The sequence below is a fragment of the Suncus etruscus genome, chromosome 3 (genome assembly GCF_024139225.1).
Source record: "Suncus etruscus isolate mSunEtr1 chromosome 3, mSunEtr1.pri.cur, whole genome shotgun sequence".
NCBI classification, from domain to species: Eukaryota; Metazoa; Chordata; class Mammalia; order Eulipotyphla; family Soricidae; genus Suncus; species Suncus etruscus.
Genome location: NC_064850.1, coordinates 116,163,166 through 116,183,903, shown reverse-complemented (window position 1 = coordinate 116,183,903; position 20,738 = coordinate 116,163,166). Strand labels below are relative to the sequence as shown.

The 20,738-nt window shown below is 48.9% G+C and overlaps 1 protein-coding gene across 2 annotated transcripts in view; it reads right to left on the bottom strand.

Moving 5' to 3' along the window:
* Positions 1–10,603: 10,603 nt before the first annotated feature.
* ZNF827 (zinc finger protein 827) overlaps positions 10,604–20,738 on the bottom strand; it is a 174,523-nt gene continuing 164,388 nt past the window's right edge. The window contains exons 12-14 of one of the 2 annotated variants that reach the window (XM_049769979.1): positions 18,443–18,634; positions 17,947–18,124; positions 10,604–14,588 (exon numbers count right to left, since the gene is read on the bottom strand). In XM_049769979.1, coding sequence (XP_049625936.1) covers positions 13,727–14,588; positions 17,947–18,124; positions 18,443–18,634 — 1,232 coding nt within the window. In that variant the 3' untranslated portion in view covers positions 10,604–13,726. Of the gene's footprint in view, positions 14,589–15,980; positions 16,016–17,937; positions 18,125–18,442; positions 18,635–20,738 lie in introns of those variants that run through there. The other variant, XM_049769980.1, reaches the window with a different exon arrangement.

The following is a 20,738-nucleotide window of genomic DNA, read 5'->3' as shown; positions in this document are numbered from 1 at the left end:
GGCAGAGAACCCATCTCCACGAGAGTTGGGTGTCCCGGAGCACAGCCATACATGGCCGACCTGTCACCCCAGCTGCGAGTCAGGCAGCTGTGACTCAGCTCACAGGGCCAGAGGCCAGAGGCTCTGCTCTTGCAGGAACAAGACAAGACTTCCCGGAGGCTCCTGGACTGTCCTTCATCCACACACACACACACACACACACACACACACACACACACACACACACACACACACAATCATACTCACACACAGACACACAGGCACACACACACACAAAATCATACTCACACACAGACACAAACCCACAGAGACACACAGACACGCAGAATCACAGCATACATGCAGATTGACACTATTACATACATTTGTACTCTCACACATAAACACACCAACTGGGCCAGTCCAGCCTGGCCAGTAATAGTACCCTGAGCTCGAAGTCATCCTCAAGAGAGGCAGGAGTCTGGGGTCCCTGCTGGGCTGCCTCGGGGGCTGCAGAGTGACTCATTTGTTGCCCAGACAATGGCTTGGGGCTGCAGGTGGCAAACTGGCCAGTGCCCTGGGGAAGAGCCCAGCCGGGGGCAGGGGTTTGCTTTTCTGCCACACTGGGATGCAGGAGGGTGAACTTGGTCTACGCAAGGGCAGGGCAGAGCTGGGGTTCAGACACGCATAGAGAAACCCTGACAGGCCTCACATTCTGTGGATTCTTTTCCTGTGAGCACAGAGGTGTTGGTTTGCTGTTACTAAGAGACAGGAGCTCAGACTCTCTGCGCAGGAGCAGTAGGAAGCACTGGGAATGGCTGTGCTTGGGGGGGGGGGCTTCTGTGGGATAGGACGACACCCCCCAACCCCAGCTCAAGAAGGTAATCACTGTCTGAATAGTAATGAACTTGGAGAAGGGAGTGCTGCAGGGGTTGGCTCCTATAATGTGGGGAGCTGATTTTCTCTTCTCTGCCTCCTCATTCTCTCTCTCTCTTTCTCTCTCTCTCTCACTCACTCATTCTCTCTCACTCTCTCTCACTCATTCTCTCTCTCACTGTCTCTCTTCTCTCTCTCACTCTCTCCTCTCTTTGTTTCTTTCTCTCTCCCCCCACCCCATTCCCTGAAAAGCTTCGGTGACTAACCTGTCGTTAAACTGCAGAGGCTCTTCGAACTCTTTCATTAGTGCTGTTTACCTGCAGAAGCCCAGTCTTAGAGGCCCCAGGACTGACTGCATCAGTATTTAGGGGTAAACCAGGTTTCCCTGGATCTGCAACAGGAGCTCACTGGGCTTTCTCAATGATGTGGCAATAGGTGACTGATGTTTGGTGGCAGACTGGCCTGCTTACGTGTACCTGATTAGGGTGTAAGCACCCCCTCCAGTCACCCTTAAATTTAGTGCCTCCTTTAACAAAACCCTCCTTGGTCCTTTAATGCCGTGGATATGCCAGCAGGCAAACTTAGGGTGCAGTTTGATTACGAGACCTGGGTGGGGGGACTGGGCCGTGTGCTGTGGAAGCCCTGGAGAGTTGGGGTGAAGGCTGCTGGTGGTGTTGCTCTGGTTTCTGCCAGGGGGCTGTGTCTGAGGGTGGGGCCCCTCTGTAGCAGGAGGGTTTCACAGATCCCAGTTCAAGGGACACTTGGGAATCGCTCATTCCCAGACAACTTGATCCAGACAGGAGCGACACTGGGGTCACCAGGGGTCCCTGCCGCCCTGACCTCGGACAACTGAGCCTCACATTCTCAGTTGGGCCAAGGCCTCCGTGCATTTCCCAGTGTCCCTGCACCCTGCAGGCATCAGTCCGGATGTTGTGGTGTCGGAGCAGCCCAGCCACTCCCCTCTGGAGGCTTCAGGACTGGGTTTAAGGTTCACCAGCTGGGCTGCCTATTGTCTGTTCCAGGCAGGCCAGGGCTAGGAGCGGGCACACAGAAGGTTGTCAGCAGCTGCTTATTTTTAGATGCAAAAATGTTTGTTCTTTTGGCAGCTGCTCTGGTCCACCCCCCACTCCCCCATAGACAGGGATGGTATAAAAAACAGCTCACAGGGCCAGAGTGATAGCACAGTGGGGAGGGTGTTTGCCTTGTACATGGTCGACCTATGTTCGATCCTCAGCATCCTATATAGTCCCCTGAGCTTTCCAGGACTGATCTCGGAGCATCACTGGGTGTGGTCCTAAAATTAAAACCAACCAAACAAAAAACAGTTCACGAGAAACAGTCAGAACTCTGGGTTCACTGTGGGACCCTAAAACTGGGGTGGCTGGTCCCAGAATTCCTGGCCTGGACATGGTCAGGGACAGCTCCTATGTGCGCCCCTTCCTCTCATCCTGGGGGCCATCCAAAAACCTAGACTGGCTGATACTGTCTACCCCCGCTCCCTGGGGGTCCTTGGGGTGCTTAAATAACATGCAATGGCTGGGAGAGGCCATGGTAGGGTACATGGTAGGTACATGGTAGGGTACATGGTAGGGGCATCTTCTGTTTGGTGCCTTTATTTGGAGGGGGTTTGGCCATGCCTGGTTGTGTTCAGGGTTTACTCCTGGCAGTGCTTGGAGGACTATAGAGTGATTGTGTTGGTGATGGAACTAGGATTGGCCACATGAAGGCAAGTAAGAGCCTTAACCCCTGGGCTGTCTGTCTCTGTTACTGTAAGGAGGTAGGTTTCCAGAAAAGGGTGCTGAGTGACTTTTTTTCTTGAAAAAGGAACAGCTGACCAGATCTATTTAGGTGCCTCTAAATTTGGATGGCAAAGAGAACATGACCAGATGCTGAGTCTGATGTGATTGGACCCCCAGTCATACTTATCACACTGATTCATTGTCAGCAGGCAGAGGGGGCATCCAAGACCACCAGCTGCTAAGACATGCCTTATCAGAATGATACCTGTTTCCATACAGCATTTTTGTGTAGAAATCGGAATTTGGGCTACTATTTCTTAGAAAACATTCTGATTATTTTAAGGGCATATGAAGGAGGCAAAAAAAAAAAAAGTCAAGTATAAGTAAGGAAAAAGCTTTACCAAATAATTTCAATGAAATGATTTCCTAGCTTTCTTTCTCATGAGCTTGGAAAAAAAGTCTTTTCTAGTGAAAACAAAGCACAAACACGTATTCTCTCACTGCCTGACAACCTTCTGGCTCATTTTTCTTCATGTCAGGGCACATCCGTTTTCACTCTTTTATCTCTGCTCTGTGTTTCTTAGGCTCGGTATTGTCCTCTGGGTTAGATTTCCTTGTTCCCTAGTGTTTCTTAGCTCTATTCGATGGCTCTTATTTTCCAGAACTTTCTCCCCTTGCACGCCTTTAGGCCTAATCCCTTTCCTCAGGTCTGGAGTTTCATAGTGCTTTGTGGGCTGTTTGCCATGTTCCTCTTTCTTAGGCCTGACAGACTCTCTCCAAGCTAGTGTCCATCTTTCTTTGGTTCTAAGATGTGAGGAACAAAATACCAGAAAACTTCACCAGTTTGTAAGGAAGTGTGGAAGGAGGAGAGGGAAGAGACGGTGCAGCCTGAGCAAAGGGGCATTCTGTGGGGTGCTAGAGAGAAGAGGGGAAGTTGTAGAGGGATTCCTTATCAGGAAGGGGTCCCCAGTTTCCCAGCCCGCCCCCTTCAGGCACTGATTTACTTCGTATTGTTTGTTACAACACAAATGGAATGATCAAAAAACACAGATCTCTAAGAGTCAATTTGTAATCACTGTTGTAGCTGTCAATTGTGGTAAAGTCATGGTCTGAGGAGTTTCAGGGCTGTTGGTGCTAGCTGAGCCTTCTGTATATCTGTTCAGGTTCAATGAGCTTAGTGGTCACCTCTGCAATTTAGGCTGATGGTCCTATGAAATTCTCAAGATCATTAGATCTGGAATAATTTGGTGGCTTGGATGTTTGATAAGGTTCATTTGTAGAGTTGGGCTGTTTCTCTGTCAGAAGGTATCAAGTATGGCTGTTATCTGTGGTGCTTTCTGGCAAAAGTGGGCATTGTCCTGCCCTCATTTTGTTCGAGAAGTCCCCAGTCTTTCTACTTGGGAAGATTCAGCGGCAGCCATGAGGTTCTGTTTCAGCTTTGTTATTTTTGTGCAGCAGCAAGGCTTAATTAAGGATACCAGCCATTGCCCCTCTGCTTCCCCAGAACAGAATGTAGATCTAGACTTTTCCTCCAGATGCTGGCTCTGGGCCTCAGCTCTTCAGAATATTGGAATTTGCTTTCCATCCCAATCTCTGGTGGCACACTGGTAAAAGCCATAAGGCTGACCCACTCCTTTTTTCCATCCTTCCAAAGAATGTTGCAGAGAACCTTCTAGAATTAATTCTAGAAGGTTCTCTGGGCAGTCTTGTGTTTGTTACCCATGTAGGGCTGCTTCCCCTGCCCGGCTGCTGGCCCTCCTCTTGCACTAGACCTGGTCTCTGGCTTTTATCTTGAATCTTTGCTGCGGTGCCAGCCCCCAGAGGTCCCCCTCCTTCTCTGCTGTAACTTCTTTCCTTGGTGCTTATAAGTCTGGTCATGAGCATTTTTCTGAGCTCTAAAATAGATTTGAGGTTCTAGTCTTTTCTCCACCAGTCTGGTTTGTTATGACAGGGAGACTTATGGGAGAGTCATGGCCAGACCCTGGTACTGGGTTGGCAAAGGCGACAGAGCCAGGAGGGATTTCACAAGATGTTTGTCAGAGAGCAAATTTAAGTAGGACACTTATGGAGTCATCGTCCTGGTGGGGAGAGAAAGGAGAAGAGAGAGAGTGAGAGAAAGGAAGAGAGAGAAGGGAGCAAAGCCAACTCCTAACCAAGGGAGAGTGTGGCTTCCTGAGAAAGAAGGAAGCAATGGTGAAGGCGCAGACCCAAGGACACCCACCCATGAATGATGCCTTTGGTCTAGGATGCCTTTGAACCCACCCATCTCCCTGCTTTTATATTTTCATGCCTCGGTGCAATTCCAGTCAGTTCTCCAGAACATAGAACATGCCAGGTCCCTCACAGGTCCTCCTTGTGTTCTTTCACTGGCATCTTTGCCCTCTTCAGATTCCTTAATAAAGCCTTAGAGCCTGACACAAGCTGGCTGTTTCTTTCTCATCTCCCAGCAAAACAGAACCTTCCATGTCTTTTCTCACCTCCTTGCATCTCCCCAAGCTGTTCTCTCAATCTGGAAAGTCCATTCCACTCCCGGTGCTGAGGAAAACCCTCCCCATCCTTCACACTGGTGTCTGCCTGTCTGCTTGCTCCTCTCAGTTTACCCGCCTCTCCACCCAAGCAAGCCTCTCCTCGCTCTCATGGGAATAGTAGCATTTGTTTTTTTAAGTCAGTATTTCCACAGCAATTTCTTATGTGTTTCTTCGGGTATTGTCATGCATTTACTAGACCATGTGTTCCTTTCTGTGGGTGGATACTAGGCAGTGTGTCTTGTTTAATTTTCGTTTTTCACCGGCTGCCACTCCATGACTTCCACCATATTTGTTAACCATCAAACTGTGAGTGAGTAGGAGAGAGAGAAGAGAGAAGTCCAGGGTAGACTGGGTTTGGGGGAGAGTGCTGGTGGGTAGGCTTGTCTTGTACTTGCTTTGAATATGATCAAGCACATGGAAATCTTGGGCTGTGAAGACAGATTGAGGAAAGTCAGTGAGCGCGCTGGTCTTGGGCCATGGAAGGAGTTTGTATTTCTGTGTATCATAGAATCCTGAGGTAACAAGAAACCACAGAGGCCACGATTTCACCTCTTACCCACAGACAGAGAAGGCTCTTTGTAGAGTCCTTCATCTGCAGGAAATTATTATTCTGTTCATTTGAAAAGATACACACAGTCCCTTTGTGTAATCAAGACTCCAGCCTATTTAGCTACTGCCACTGTGGGGTCTATTGTGTGTGCAGTGCCACAAAGGGGGGATCTTGACTGATAGCATGGCAGGAGCCCATTATTAAGGCCATTTATTCAATTGTGGAAAAGATGGGCAAGGGGGTATTCTGATTAATGAGATTTCTTTGTCATCTTATTTTTCTTTTTTATCCATCTGTATTTTCAGTCACACAGAGGGGGAAAAAAGAAAAATATTAACTTTCAGTGTTGTGAATCCTGGAATAATAAAATGTATAGCCTTCCTTTTGCATGTTCTCATACAAATATATAGTCATTATGCCTATATCTGTATTATTTTTGTATTTTGCCTCTAACCATCTGTTAGTCCTTGTTCATAAAACTGCTAGTGGTGAGTCAGAGATGGAATAAAACAACAACCAGATGACCCATATCCCAATATCTCAATTTTCAACCACCTGCCTTTTGTGAGGGGAACTTCTCTGCCTAGCCCAGATTCCTGAGGGATATAGTCATTGATTCTTTATGCAAATTGTAGAAGATTCTATAATGCACAAAATGCCAGGCCAAATAAACTTTTTTTATTCCTAGATGATGAGGTCTAGCCCTCAACCCCTTTGTTAAATTTACCCTAAGTTAGGGCTTACGTGTCCTAGACTTTCTGGGGCACAGCAGCCTGGGGAGTGGCTTGCTTTCTGGTTTCTGCTGGGGTCTCATGCAGATGAGTCACACCTCTCCTCTCAAATCAGGGAGGTGATCTGAGTGGGTAGGCAGCACCAGTTCATTTTAGGAACTCCATCCCACTGGAGGGACAAAAGCAAGATTTGAAGACCATAGAACAATGGGAGAGCTCTGACTCACCTGTCCTGTGTCCTCAACCATTCCATACCCCAATGCCATCTCTGCTTCTGTCAAATTCCACTAGGTAAAAAAAAGAGGAGCAAGAGTTGAGCAGGAGGGAGAGGCTGGATGTATGGCCAACATTGGTTTAGAGGCCAAAATGATGGCAATGTGCCTGCCAATGATGGTCGTTCAATGGGTCACCTAATGGCTATCTCAAACCTTCTTCCTGTTATAGTTACAAACTGTGGCCAGCTGCATAGACAGACAGCATCTCATCTCCACTGCAGCCAACAGTGCTTGCTTTCTGCACCCCTGGCTCTTCTTTTTTTTTGGGGGGGGGCACACCCGGTGGTGCTTAGGGGTTACTCCTGGCTGTCTGCTCAGAAATAGTTCCTGGCAGGCACAGGGGACCATATGGGACACCGGGATTCAAACCAACCACCTTTGGTTCTAGATCGGCTGCTTGCAAGGCAAACGCTACTGTGCTATCTCTCCCGGCCCGCCCCTGGCTCTTCTTAACCATTGTGGGTTGCCTTTTCTTTGCATTTGATTGGGCTGTTTTGAAGCACTGACTCAGCCAAGAAGAGAGTAGATGTGTAAGGCAGTCAACACTCGCTGGACCTATTCTTGTCTTTTCTTTCAGCTGTCAATTCTGCAAGTCACAGCTCCTTATAGGGGTCCCTAGAGAGATGGATGGTTTCCCAGTTGAACCAACAGTGATCTGCTCATCACTGCTTCCTGGTGTGGTTTTCTTTTCTTAATCATGGCATTTTTTCTCTTCCCCACTGTTGTTCCTAGAATCATTTCTAGTTACTTGAGAGCTTCTTGGGGTTCTTAAATGTTAAGGGAAGCATAAAAAAAGATGTCTAGAGAGAGTCTGATAGATTATAGGATTATAATGATAGATTATAATGGAGAGAGGCTGATGAATGGATAGGCAGAGAGGTAAGTGGAGATGACTACAAATGTGGACCAGAAGCATTGACCAAGGAATGTTCTGAGACATTGGAATGTGATAGAGAATCAAGGTTTTCCATCCAGAGGCTGTAAGCCCCCTGACTGCTTTTCTGTCTTTTCTACCTGTCTTGTTTTCTTAATCCTCATGGCTCCCTGCTCCACCGGGTGCTGGTCCCCAGCATTTAGTTTGTTCTGTCCTCTACACCAACACAATATCTTGAAGCACTAATGGAAACCATTTGCTTTTCTACAGAAAACATTTGAACTGCGTAGGCAGGGATCTCTGAGCTCACAATTGCACCCTGTCACCTGTGGAGGCTGGAAGGAACTAGGCAGAGGGGAGGCGGGGCTAGAGACAACATGGGCGGGACCAAGCTAGGTCAAAGTGCCAATCTGGTGGGCGATATTTAACCCTCCTGGTGATGACTGCAGGCAATCCAAGTGGATTTAGTGTTTCATCAGAAAAGGAAAAAATGGACACCTCCCAAACTCTGAAGTGGGCAGAAAAATATTTTTAGCCATCTTTTTCTCCCTGCAGTCTGTTGTGGCTTAAAAATGTTGAGGGTGACACTTTCGCTATAAGTGTCCTGTCGGGATTCTGCTGCACATCTACTTTTGCTTCTAAAGGCCAAAAATTGTTGAGTTCTAGAACACAGGCAGTCTCTAGGATTTGCAAGTATGGGCAGGGGGTGTTCTTAGCAATCATCTCACTTGATCTCAGCTTTGCTTTGGAACCCCAGTCAGAGGTGCTCAGGGACTGACTAGTCATGGCTCTTTGCTCAGGAGTGACCTGTCCATACCCGGGAGACTTCCTGCAGCGCTGGGGATTGAACTGGGGTTAGCAGTTGCAAGGCAAGCACTTTAGCACTCATTCTCTGTGACCCCCAGCCTCACAGCCTAATCCCTCAGGTGATCTGATTCTATTGTAATCTTCCTCCCTTATGGTTGGAAGGTATTTTTCAGTGCACATTTTTTTCCCTAAATAGAATGCTGCCTACAGACTGGCACAGGGACATTTATTCTGCAGTATGAATTGAGGTGGCCTCTACCTTAGGACTATAATGCTTTTGGGAACTAAGGCCAAAGTACTTGACAATATCAGAAAGACAAAGGGTCTCAGCAACAAGCCTCTTCCATTTGCCATTCCTGCCAGTGCAAGCAGGCTTTGCATTTTTCTGTTTTACAGATTCAGCGGTCAAGAATGAATTAAGAACAGTATATCAAGTTGTGGTCTTGATGGATAACCTGAGACCATACAGATATGGAACCAAGAAAGAACAGGCCCCTATAGCCCCTGAGGCCTCCCACTTCATGCACTTCAGGGACAACTTTTGGGATATTGGCTTTACTTGAATTCATTGTTATTAAAAAAAAAAAAGCCCCAAAACCAAGCAAGCATCATTTTACAGTCTTCTATTCCAAGTGGTAGGTAGTTTGACTATTTGGGTCTGATAGCGCCCTTTGTATGGAGCCCATGACCCTAAAGATCATCTTTTGTCCTGTGACTTTGCTTACAGGCCCTAAGGTGCCATTGAAAAGGTTTCAATCTCAGTCTTTCACCTAGGCCCTCTTTCTCTTGAGCAAAAATGTTTCCCCATTCTTCTCAAGGGCATGAAAGCAAGGTGGGAATTTGATGCCTGTATTTTTGCATGAAATAGACTGTGTTTTCTTTTACAAGACTTTCACAGGGCAACAAGACTCTAATCCAGATTCTTCTGATTAGGCTGGATGTGCCCATCAAATTTTATTTTGTTGTTCCTATCTTTGAAAATGGTCATGAACGGCCAAATGAAGTCAACCACTACTTAGAAAATATGGCCTTGAATCATAGTTGACTTATTTCTTCAGGTGGAAGAGATAGTACAGAAAGGTAGAGCTCTTTTCTTACATGCAGATGTCCTGGGTCTAATCCCCAGCAACATGTGTTCTTAGTCCTACCAAGAGTGATCCCTGAATGCAAAGCCAGTAATATGCGAGTAGAGCTGGGTGTCCCTCTGCTTCCCTTCCCTGCAAAAAAACAAAAAACAAAAAACAAATCTGGGGCTGGAGTGAGAGCACAGCGGTTGGGTGTTTGCCTTGCATGTGGTCGATCTGGGATGGACTGGGTTCAGTTTCCAGCATCCCACATAGTCCCTGAGTCTGTCAGGAGTGACCCCTGAGAACTGTCAGGTGTGGCCCAAAAGACTAAACAAATAAATGTTTTTTTTTTTTTAAAAAACAATCAAAGATAAAATCCTTATTTATTTTATTTTATTTATTTATTTTTTAATTTTTGGACCACACCTACAGTGATCAGGAGTTCTTCTTGGCTCTGTTCTAAAAAATTACTCCTGGAAATGCTCGGGGACCATAGAGGATGCCAGAGAGATTCAACCCAGGTTTACTGTGTGAAGAGCAAATGCCCTATCCACTGTACTATCTCCGTGGCCTCAAGACAACAGTGTATAGACACTATTTTGGATTAAATTTAAGCCAGGCTTACATTGGCTGGGTGGACCCAAGATCAGGGCTATCCAGGTAAGTACATGTGTAGTAAGTCCTGGTTTCACTCTCAGCCACACCTCAGAGCCCCTTGAAGTCCACTGAATGAACAACTTCCCAGCTGATGCTTGTTTTCTGTAAAACAAGCTATGGGCAACAGGTGTGGCATCTAAGGGGGAAATAAAAATGCGTTATGAGTCTAAGAAGGCATTTCTGCTGTGCTAAGCAGTCCAATTTTAATATTAAAAAATATTTTTAAGGGGCAGAAAGACAGGCAGTGGATAGGGCACTTGCCTTGCAACATATCAGACTAGGTTCCACCCTTGGCACTATATAGGGTTAGTCCTGGGAGCAGTATCAAGAGTGACCCCTGAGCACAGAGCCACGAGTATCACAGGGTGCAGCCCCAAAGCACACACCCTCATTCTGTTTAATAATAAAAAATGTTTGTTAAGGTTTTCTATGCAAAAGCAGCCTAATTTTAATACTTAAAAACACACCTGGGACAAGGCTTCGGTGGCAACAAGCAAGGAAAAGAAACAAAAAAAGAGTATAGCCAACCTTTTTGTTTTTTTTAATTAGAGTATATTATACTTCCAAACTGGATACACTAGAAATTGGCAATGCGACATAAGATGCAGTTACTGTCAAAATGACCCTGTACAGCCTTGTAATGCAAAAAGCTTTATACAATACAAATTTTCAGTAATGTACACAAACCTTGACAGTATGATCCTCGGAACAAAATATGAAGAGTTAAAAAAGGAGAGCGAGGAGGAAAGTGCGGAGAAAGAGAACTGCATCGCTACATGGCAAAAGAAGCCCGCTTTCCTCGAAGAAAGAATGCATAGTGAGAACAGAACCCAAGTGAGTTGGCCGGTGAAGTTCCTTGAAGACATTAGTGTTTCCCACGGAAAGGATAGCTATGGAATAATCCTTCCCTGAGTATACAACTGCAAACCAGATTCGGGGGATAGTACATAGTTTATCTTGGTGGAGTCTGAACAACAAAAACAAAAAAAAATGCCGTCGATTTTTTCCTTTATTAATAACAATAATAATATAAAAAAGTCAAACAAACTCCAAGCACACCTTTTCTCACTCAGAAAACATCTTATAATTTACCAGAAAGATCGATGACTCTTTCCAAAGTGCTGCTAGATTTGCCCAATTACATTAAGCAGTGAAATGCGTGAAGGTGTCTGTGCAGGACAGAGCCCCCGCCTTCCCCTCTCCATCTAGAGCCTGGTTATTGCACAGATGCTGCGCCGTCAAGGTCAAGTCTGCCATCAAGGTCAAGTCCATTGCCCTAAGGAGCAGGATTTTTGCCTGCTGGTCATCACACCCCTATGGTCTTTCCTGTTGGCCTCTGGCGGAGGAAAGAGGGGTTCACTCTGGCCCTCTTTGCTTTCAGCACTGGACTTGTATTTTTGAGAGCACAGAGGAGCCAAGTGGCACTTTTTTCCATTCTATGGAGACAAAAATACAACTTCAGGAGAATTAAAAAAAAAAAAAAAAAAAAAGAGTAGAGAGAGAAATATCAGCCACCCAGGAACTGGGATTCTTGGAGTGTGATAGTGTCGTGACTGGTTGGAGTGTCTGGGACTGGGACATTGGCCTGGCCAGGTCCAAGGGTGTTTGGGTCAACAACACAAGTCTCAGCTGGAGAGTGAGTGAGGGCTTGGGAATCTCATTCCAGCAGCTCAGCCTCCCTATCCCTGGGGCACTGCCTGAGTGTAAACAGGTTTGCCAGGGCCAGCCGGCTGGTGGAGGGAAGCATGTCACCCGCTAGGTCTGGGAGAAGAAAAGCAGGTGAAGTGGGAGCTTGATGTGGACAGATGGATGGGCAGCACAGTCTTGGGGAATTCCTGTACAACTGCACCAATCTGGAGGAGACTTTCAGCGAAGAAAAAACTGTGATGAAAGGAAGAAAAGGAGGGACGCTTTGCTTGTCCTCTCAGTGAGACAGATGGAAACAAACAAACCCAATTCTCTCGAGTAATTTGGTCTGGGAAATAGCATGGCAATAAGAAAGCTTTGCTCCTGACACCAGTTCTCCCAGAGATAAATAATATAAAAATGTTGATACCCCCAAATGTCCCATTATAATACAAAGCACACTTCTTCCTGCTCTTTGGACCTGTTTCACACGGGAAATTCCGTTGTCTTACAAATACCAGCAATGAACACAGTTCGCCCAAACTTCAGTTCCTTTCCTCTCATCCCCACCACCATCCCATGGTAAGATCGGCAAAGAGCTGCGTGACCAAGCCATACCTCCTGCTTGCTGCAATAAAGTGCTGCACAAGAAATTGCCATTTTAATGACCACAGAAGAAGAGCTTTAAATAAGTATAAAGTTAGCCTCCTAGCAGGTTATATCTACCAGGCGTTAACGAAGTGGAACGCAGAATTCTGCCTAACACAGAGCAAAAACCGAGGTGGAAAGACACTGCAAACACAACGGGAGAAACTGAAGCGTTGGACAAAACAGCACCTTGTGTTGGTCGTTAAATGTCAAAGAGTTTGTGACTACATTTGCAAACATACAGTCTACTCATTTCATAGAAAAGGTACATTTCCGTTAATTTTACTTTTTTTTCTTTTTTTTTTCTTTTTTGCAGATGAGAAACAGAAAGTAGTGCAAGACCAAAGCACTGTGCAAAACCGCCTTTTTTTTTTTAGTCTGAGCAATTTATACCCAGAATGTAGCCAAACCCCTTTTAATCTCCTTGGCTGGACTTCTCAAGCATAAAAAATTTTTTCACTCATACAATTAGTTATTTTATTCCTGAAAACAAAATGGTAACCACTGAATTGATACACTGTGTGTGTGTTTGTGTGTGTGTGTGAGATGTATGTCCAGAGCTATATCACCTGCCCTTAAGAATGGTGCATTCTGGTGTATACCATAGGCATTGCATGCGTATGGAAAAACACGCAGAACTACACGCTTAGTTTTGGGGATGTTTGCTACAGGGCTGCGAGAGATTTCTCCCAGGTCAGGCTCTGGTGGTGCAAATTGGAGTAGCCAGTCAGCTCGCCCTGCCTCTTGGGGGAGTCTGGGGCAGCCCCGGATCACACAGCACCCCAGTTCAGGCCAGAACAGTGGGGGGATGGTGGTGTCGCTGTTCAGACACAGTTGTGGCTGGTGAACATCTTCCACCACTGCAAGGGAGAAGGCTCATTGGCCACTGTTACCAGGACAAAGATCATGCATCGCCTGACATGGAGCACTCCCTTCCATCACCTACATACCCCTCTCAGCCCCACTGGAAACAAAATGCTTCCTAAGTGCTGAATGTTACCAAGGACCCTCTCTTTGGAGGCAGATTCCGTGGCGAGAGAAGTAGGGAGAAGGGCCTAGGGGTTCAAAGGGGGCGCATGCCTCGAGAGGGAGGAGGACGCAGCGGGTCACCTCTGCAGATGGGACAAAAGCAGCTTTCAGGTCAATGCAATAGGCGGACACCGAGCTGACCCCCGGCCCATACTCAGGGCCGAGGTCACATGTCCAGGCCCGCAGGGTGGGGCAGGACTTGGGTTTTGCAGCAACAAATGCACCTGCTGGGGTTCGGCACGCGCGGGTCTCATGGGTGGGGTTCATGTCTGTGTCTCTGTGCCCCTCTGGTTTAAAAAAAAACACACAATTTTTTTTTGGTACAGAGCATCGCTGCCTCTCAGACAGTTCCTGCTCTTTCTCTCAGTCCCAGATAGGCAAGGAAGGAGTGTTTGGGGGACGGGATACTGGGGGGCGCAGTCTGCGGGCGCGGTGGGTGGAATGTGAGATCCAAGTGGTTCTTGGGGTACAACGTGGTCAAGGGAATGAGGTGGGCGAAATCCGAGTTCCGGTACTTGTCCGAGCGCAAGGGAGAGCCGCTGAAAGTCAGCGCCTTGAGCGCCAGGTTGGGTTCCGAGGCGCTGCTGTGCGCAGCAGTCAAGGCCACAGTCTGCAGCGCCTGCGACGCTGACATGACCGACAGCGGGGACAAGAGGTTCCGGGCGCGGCCCACCACGAGCAGCGGGGCGCCGGGGCCGGTGGGCTGGCGGGGCGCCACCGTGCCCCCGGAGGGGCCCTTCTTGTTGTGGATGTTGTTGCTGTTGCTGCTGTTGTCCTCGTCGGTGGCAGTGGCCCCGCTCTGGTGCTTCTTGACGTGGCGGCTGAAGACGAAAGGGTGGGTGGTCTTGAACAGGCACTCGGCGCAGCTGAAGGTCTGGCGGGGCGCGTGCTTCAGCTTCTTGTGCAGGTTGAGATTGTCCTTGCGCTTGCAGCTGTAGCTGCACTGGTCACAGTGGAAGGGCCGTTCCCCCGTGTGCACCCGCACATGCTCGATGAGCTTGTTGGCCGTCTTGGACAGGTAGCCGCACTGGTCGCACTTGTAGTGGTTGCCCAGGCGGTGCGCCCGTGTGTGTGTCTCCAGCTCCAGCTGGTTGGCCTTCACCGTCTGGCAGATGCGGCATTTGTACTCCAGCTTGTAGTGGGTCTTGAGGTGGCACTCCATGGCGGCGGGGCGATTGGTGGAGTAAATGCAGAACGGGCACCTGCAGTGGGGTGGGGTGGGGAAGCAAAGCAGGGCAAGAGCTCAGCCTGGCCTCCTGTCCCATCCCATCCTCAAGTCCTTTTCCCTCCCCCTGCTCCCAGCCCGGCTCAGGACTTGGAGGGCTGGTCTGTCCCTGGCCCAGCCCAGTCCTTGCTGCCTCTAGGAGGTTAAGGGGTGCAGGAGTGGAAGGGTGGGGTAGGTGGCCAGGAACCTCCTCTCTCTCGGCTGATCTTGTGGCTGTGCCCTGCCAGGGGAGAGCCCCTTACAAAGCCTGCTCGGCTTGTCTGGGACCCTCCTGGGCGGATCAGCTGCCACCAGCCCTTGGGAAAGGGGAACAGAGAGGAGTGTAGGGGAAAGGGAAGGGAAGTATAAGGGTGGAAGGAAGGAAAGGAAGGAAGGAAGGGGGCACTTCCCCTCCCTCCCCCAGCCTCCCAGGTCCCTTGGAGCCCTCCCCGCTCCCCAGCTGACAGAGCCCCAGCTACACCTCAGGACCTCCCCTGGAGACGGGAGCGACACAAAGAACCGACTTTTCATGCACCACACCAAGCACACGCAGAAAGGCTCAGAATTGGAGAGAACAGCTGGAAGGGAGCACTCCCAGCGGAAAGTCAAAGTCAGGGTGAGCGTCGAGGGCTTTGGAGGGGGAGGCTAGTGCGTGCCTCTGGGCGCGGAGCGGGGCTAGCTCTACCCCTCTGGGCTCCGGGACCCGGGCAAGGGCAGGTCACGGGTGTAAGAGGCAGCGCCGGGGCCCATCGGTGAGGGCCAAGCGCGAGGCTGAGGACAGGGTTGACCCCATCATCGCTCCAGCCGGGAGACCTCGGGGTGGGACAGCTGTTGGGTGGAATCCAGACAGCTGAGATTCCCCACGGACGGCCACTCTGTCTCCCACTGCGGATTGCGTCTCTACGAGCCATGGAGGCAGATTCTCATCCCAGCTCCAAGCTTAGCGAATTCCAGCTGGATGTACTCTGGGGGCGAGGGTATTGGGGGGGGGGGTTATGATGAAGCCCAGGGCCGTGGGGAGGGCTCCCTGGCTCTGTCTATGCTCCTCCCCCATTTCCCAGCTCACAGCTTTGCAGCAGGGCCACTACAGGATTGGGGGGAGCGGTGCATCCGCTCTGCAGTGGCTTGGCTCCCCCGGGTGAGGGGGGAGCATGTGTGTGCTTCATTTACAGAACGAAAGCAACGGCCAAAGTGGTGGCCCCGGGAGTGAGGGGGCGCCAGGGTTCGGGGGGTCAGCAGAGCCCCGCACACAGCCGCCCGTGCCCTGCTCCTCAGCACCAAGCTCGCCGGCAGCCTGGGGACCTCAGCTCACAGAGAGTGCACACAAGAGAAAATGTAAAGCCCCTTCCCAGGTCAGTGCACACACAACCCCTACGCCAAGCTGGGCCTTACCTAGAGGAGTCTGAAACTCACCACTGTCCTGAGCTACGGCAAAAGAAAAATAATAGTATAATCTTATTCGATCTGCATTATGAACAGGGTTATAGAGTACAAGCAGTCCCATCACAGAAAAGCAATCGAGACGTGGGTGGGCGGTCTGGGCGGGTTCAAGGCTTTGGCTGTGACCCACAGCTCACTCTGTCTCCGGCTGCATGGGCCCAAGGCGAAGGGTTTGGTGGGCACCCGGGCATAAAGTCTCCGGACAAATGGATCTCAGAAGCAGAAAAGACTCGGGCTGGCTGCGAGGCAGCAGCTACCGCGAGTTGTTCCAAGTGTCTTCAATGGGCCCCTCCTCCAACAGGGTGTGACTTGGGTTAATGGGAGGGTCCCCAGGGGAAAAGCCACAGGGACTACCTTAGGCCCTGGGATGAGTGAAACTGAGGCACAGGACTCTGGAGCATTCTGGGACAGACATAAATGGTGAAGCCACAGCAGGCCAGAGCCGGAATTGATGGGTTTAGACTTGATGGCTGGGCCCAGGGATGAGGATGAGGAGGACACTAGCCACCAGAGTGCATGGCTCTTTGGGAGGGAAATCTGGGGAGGCCTGGATTTGAACCCTGCACTGCATGGGCCCTGGGATGCTGCTAGGGGTGATGCCCATGCACAGAACCAGGAGTAGCCCACAGATACTGTTTGGGTGTGACTCCTCAAAAGAAAAAAAAGCTATAAAAGCAAACTCAAATATTTACAAAGGGTCAACGGGAAGGAACCAAATAAAATTATCAGCAAGTCTAGCTAGGCATTCCCAACAAGGGGAGTTGGGAGAGCTGACCCCTCCCCCAGCTCAGTCACTCTCCCTCTCCCACAGGCCTCACCCCCCAATATCAGTGATACAAAATGAGATTGCATAATAGATGCTGCTTCCCAACCCTGCCAGGCCAGGCAGGAGCCCTGGGGCAGCTGGCCCTGAGGGTCTTTCTGGAATGTTTCATGCTAAGCCCTTTTAGGAGGTGTCTGGCCACCTTGATGACAAGCTGTGAGTCACCGACAAAAACCTGTTCAACAAACCGCTCCTCGCCCCACCCCCCTTGGATGACTCACAATGTCCTTTTTTATTTGTTTAATTATATGCCAATCTCAGCTAAAATAAGTGAGCCCCGTTCAAGGCCCAACTGCACTTTTCTTCCAGATCATGAGTGCCCAGTGACCCAGGCATGGCCCGCACATCAATTCCCGGGCAGTGCAAATGAAGCTTTTCTACTGTACATGGCTCCTTGGCACCTACTTGTAAACTGGACACCAAGTGCATTTGCTAAGACCCTGATTTTGGACCTGAGGCTCCTTGAAGTTATGGGTTAAGGTTATACCCTTTGCCTAGACCTTTGGATTTGGGGATAATACATGACTGGTAATATTGAGCCAGGTATCAAAATAGTTCCACCAAAGACACCAGAACCAGTTCAGGTTCCTGGATAAGGGTGCAGGAGGTGGTGCTTGCAGGACTGTGCTGGGCACGGGATCTGTGCATGAGGAATGAGCCTCCAGCCAGCCCCATTGGCCAGGCTCGATGCTTTGGGGTGTGGGTGGGGTGGCCTCAATGCTCCTTCTGGAGACACTGGGTGAAGAATCTAAAAAAATAGAGATGGCGAACTGTAGGGATGGGCTATGGCTGATTTCCGGGGGGTCACGATTTCTGGACTCAGTCTAGTGACACTGGCCATACAGGCGTCCACCCCAGTGCCCAAGTGTTCTGACCAAATGCCCACGATACTGTAAACAAATTTTCCTGCACTTGTCTCTCAACCCCTAGGGCCAGGACTGGCTAACACCCCAACTCCCCTCCCCACTGCCTCATCCCAAGCTCCCCATGGTTCTCCATGACCCCCCAAACCTCCCAGGGAGGGGCCAGGGCCAGGGTGGGGGAAGGGATTTAAGAACAACACAGTAAAAGGTGGTGTACTTGCTTTCCTTACTTGAGCCCACCCGTGGGGACAGTGTGGCATTTCTTATGCTCCAGCAGCTGCTCAGGGGTCTTCATGAACTTGTGGCACACGTCACACTCGAACATCCGGGTGATGAGGTGAATCTGCAGGTGGCGCTCAAACATGTTCTTCGTCTTGCAGACAAAGTTGCAAAACACGCATTCGAACCCTGCAAGGACCGCAGCTGGGTGTACAGGCCCATGGAGATGCAGGAGGACCAAGCTCCCCAGTTTCTCTACCCTGTGAGACCAGGGGGACTCTTCCTGCAGCCTCCAGGCTCTAAAGCACTAGTGACACAGTCACAAAAGTGCTGTCACTCCTGATATCCTGCCCTCGCCATAGCCTCTGCAACGGAGACCTGCATTGCATCACTTGCTCCTGGACCTCACTAGGTTCCAAACATCTGTGCTTTCAAAGCCTTCAGCTTAAAACTGGGCCTTCCCTGGAGTGGGGAATGGAGAGCCGGAGTACCCTGATCCACCCTTACCTTTATCTGGCTTCTCCTCACTGTTGAGGGAAGACTGGCTCCCGGGCACCACCGAGATGACCAGCAGGTTGTTTGCACTCTTGTTCTTCTGGGAGCTGTCAGAATCGTCTTTACTGTTGGCGGAATCACTCAGTGCCGAGAGGGAGGAGGAAGAGGGGCTGTTGGATTCACTAGGGGTTTTTCTGTCTTCCCCTGGAAAAAAAAAGCAACCGGCCCAGACCTGTTACATAGGAGAAGGGAACTTTAAGTATAAGAGCCATGGGTGTATGTGTGTGTGCATTGGTGTCTCAGGGCTCTCCCATTAAAAAATTTTTTGGGGGTGGGAGGTCCTGGTGGTGGTTTCGGGCTGGCCCGGTTTTCAGAGGCCCCAGGTCTCAGCCCTGATGTCTGATGATGACAATTGTAGTACATGGGATCTGAGAGCAGATATCATTTACTCAACAAGTGTTTCTTCATGCCCTATTGGAACTAAAGAAAAGGGCAGTAAGGGCCACGAGGGGCTAGACACTGTCAACTCAGTTCCAGGAATCGTGTCTGCTGGGCCTGATGATCTCATATATCCTTTCAGAATCCTGGAAGCACCACTACCATCACCCCCTGTACAGGAGAGGGAAGATGAGGAGGGAACCTGTGGAGTTACTCTGGCAGTTACCCAGATTCCAACTGGTAGAACCCCAACATTCATGCTCTTCCTCCATTCATTGGACTTTTCCTCAGAGGTAGAAAAAAAGAAAGCAAACAGGGTGATACAATCTAAGGAGATTGCTGCTTCCATTCTGGCAGGAATATCGGGGGTTGGACTTACTGGAGCTATTGAAATCATGAAAAACAAACCTGACAACATCCTAGGCAACGTCCACTGGCCACACCAGTGATGCACATTGCCTGAGTAACAGGAAAGTTGGTGATAAACTTTATGATTTCTCCCCTGTGAGACTTGATGATCCAATAGAGGGTGACCAAAAGTGCGGGGCATGAAAAATTCTGCAATGTTAAGATGTTTCTAAATACAGAGTGACCGAATATTAAAGTCAAAATCAGCTATGTCTTGAATGAACCCAAAGCGTTTGAGGCAGTGATCATCTATGTTGAATTTCTCAGGAGCAGACAGGTTGGTGAACTGACTATGTTAAGAAGCTCTGTCCTTGGGGCCAGAGCGATAGCAGAGTGGTAGGGCATTTGCCTTGCACGTGGCTGACTCAGGATAGACTTGGATTTGATTCCCACCGTCCTATCTGGTCCCCTAAGCCAGGAGCAATTTCTGAGTGCAGAGCCAGGAATAACCCCTGAGTGTTACTGGGTGTGGCCCAAAAACCAAAACCAAAACAAGAAAAAAAAAAAAAAAGCTCTGTCTTGGGCACTCTTTCAGAGTGCAGTGAAAGCTGCTTGACTAACTCAGCGTAGTGCTGAGGGTCCAGGAGATCAACAGTGCTGAACTTCAGAAGAATACTAACGAGGAAAGAGCAGCACAAAGAATTCCAGAGACCTGCCAAAGGTCTTGTGTTCAGGAGCACATGGATTGGAGTGCATGTGTTAAGAATCTATATGAAGCCACAACGAAGAAAGACATTTGAAAGACTCTAAGAACAGTACCTGCCTCCATTACTCAATACAGGGGAAAAAAAGTCAATATCTCTAGGCCTTGAGTAGAAAATTGAGGAACAATTTTTTTTGACTCCTGGTGGTCTCAGGACTTGCTCAGGGGAAGAGAATGGGATACTGAAGATGGAACCTGGGTCAGCCACATGTATGGCAAAAACCTTATCTCCTGTACAGTTGCTCCAATCTCCAAGGAACAAATCTTGTAGTGATTGGGTCTAGAGAGGTCCTAGATATAGTAATACACTGGAATTGCCCTAAAGTTAAAAATATTCAAGACCCCCAAAGGATAAAGTTTTCAAGCATTTCATTGCAACTTAGAGGTAGATGCTGTTACAGGAATATAAACTATCAGCACCCAAACAAGGCAAGATCCCAAGGTCTACCATGCAAAACAGGGTTATCAGGTATCCAGAGAAACAAAACAATCCCAGATGGGAAGATATATCAATCTGTCAAAGCCGACCCAGACCACCATTAGATTTCGCATACGAGAACATTACAGTGGTTGTAACTGTATTCCATGTGTTTGAAAAGCTAACTAGAGATACTGGAAATATAAAAAAGATCCAATTCATTTTTGTGGAATGGTAACTACCATATCTGAGAAGAAAAACACATGGATGAGATTACTAGCAAGATAGACATGGCAGAGATAGACATGGTAAGATAGACATGGTAAGATAGACATAGCAAG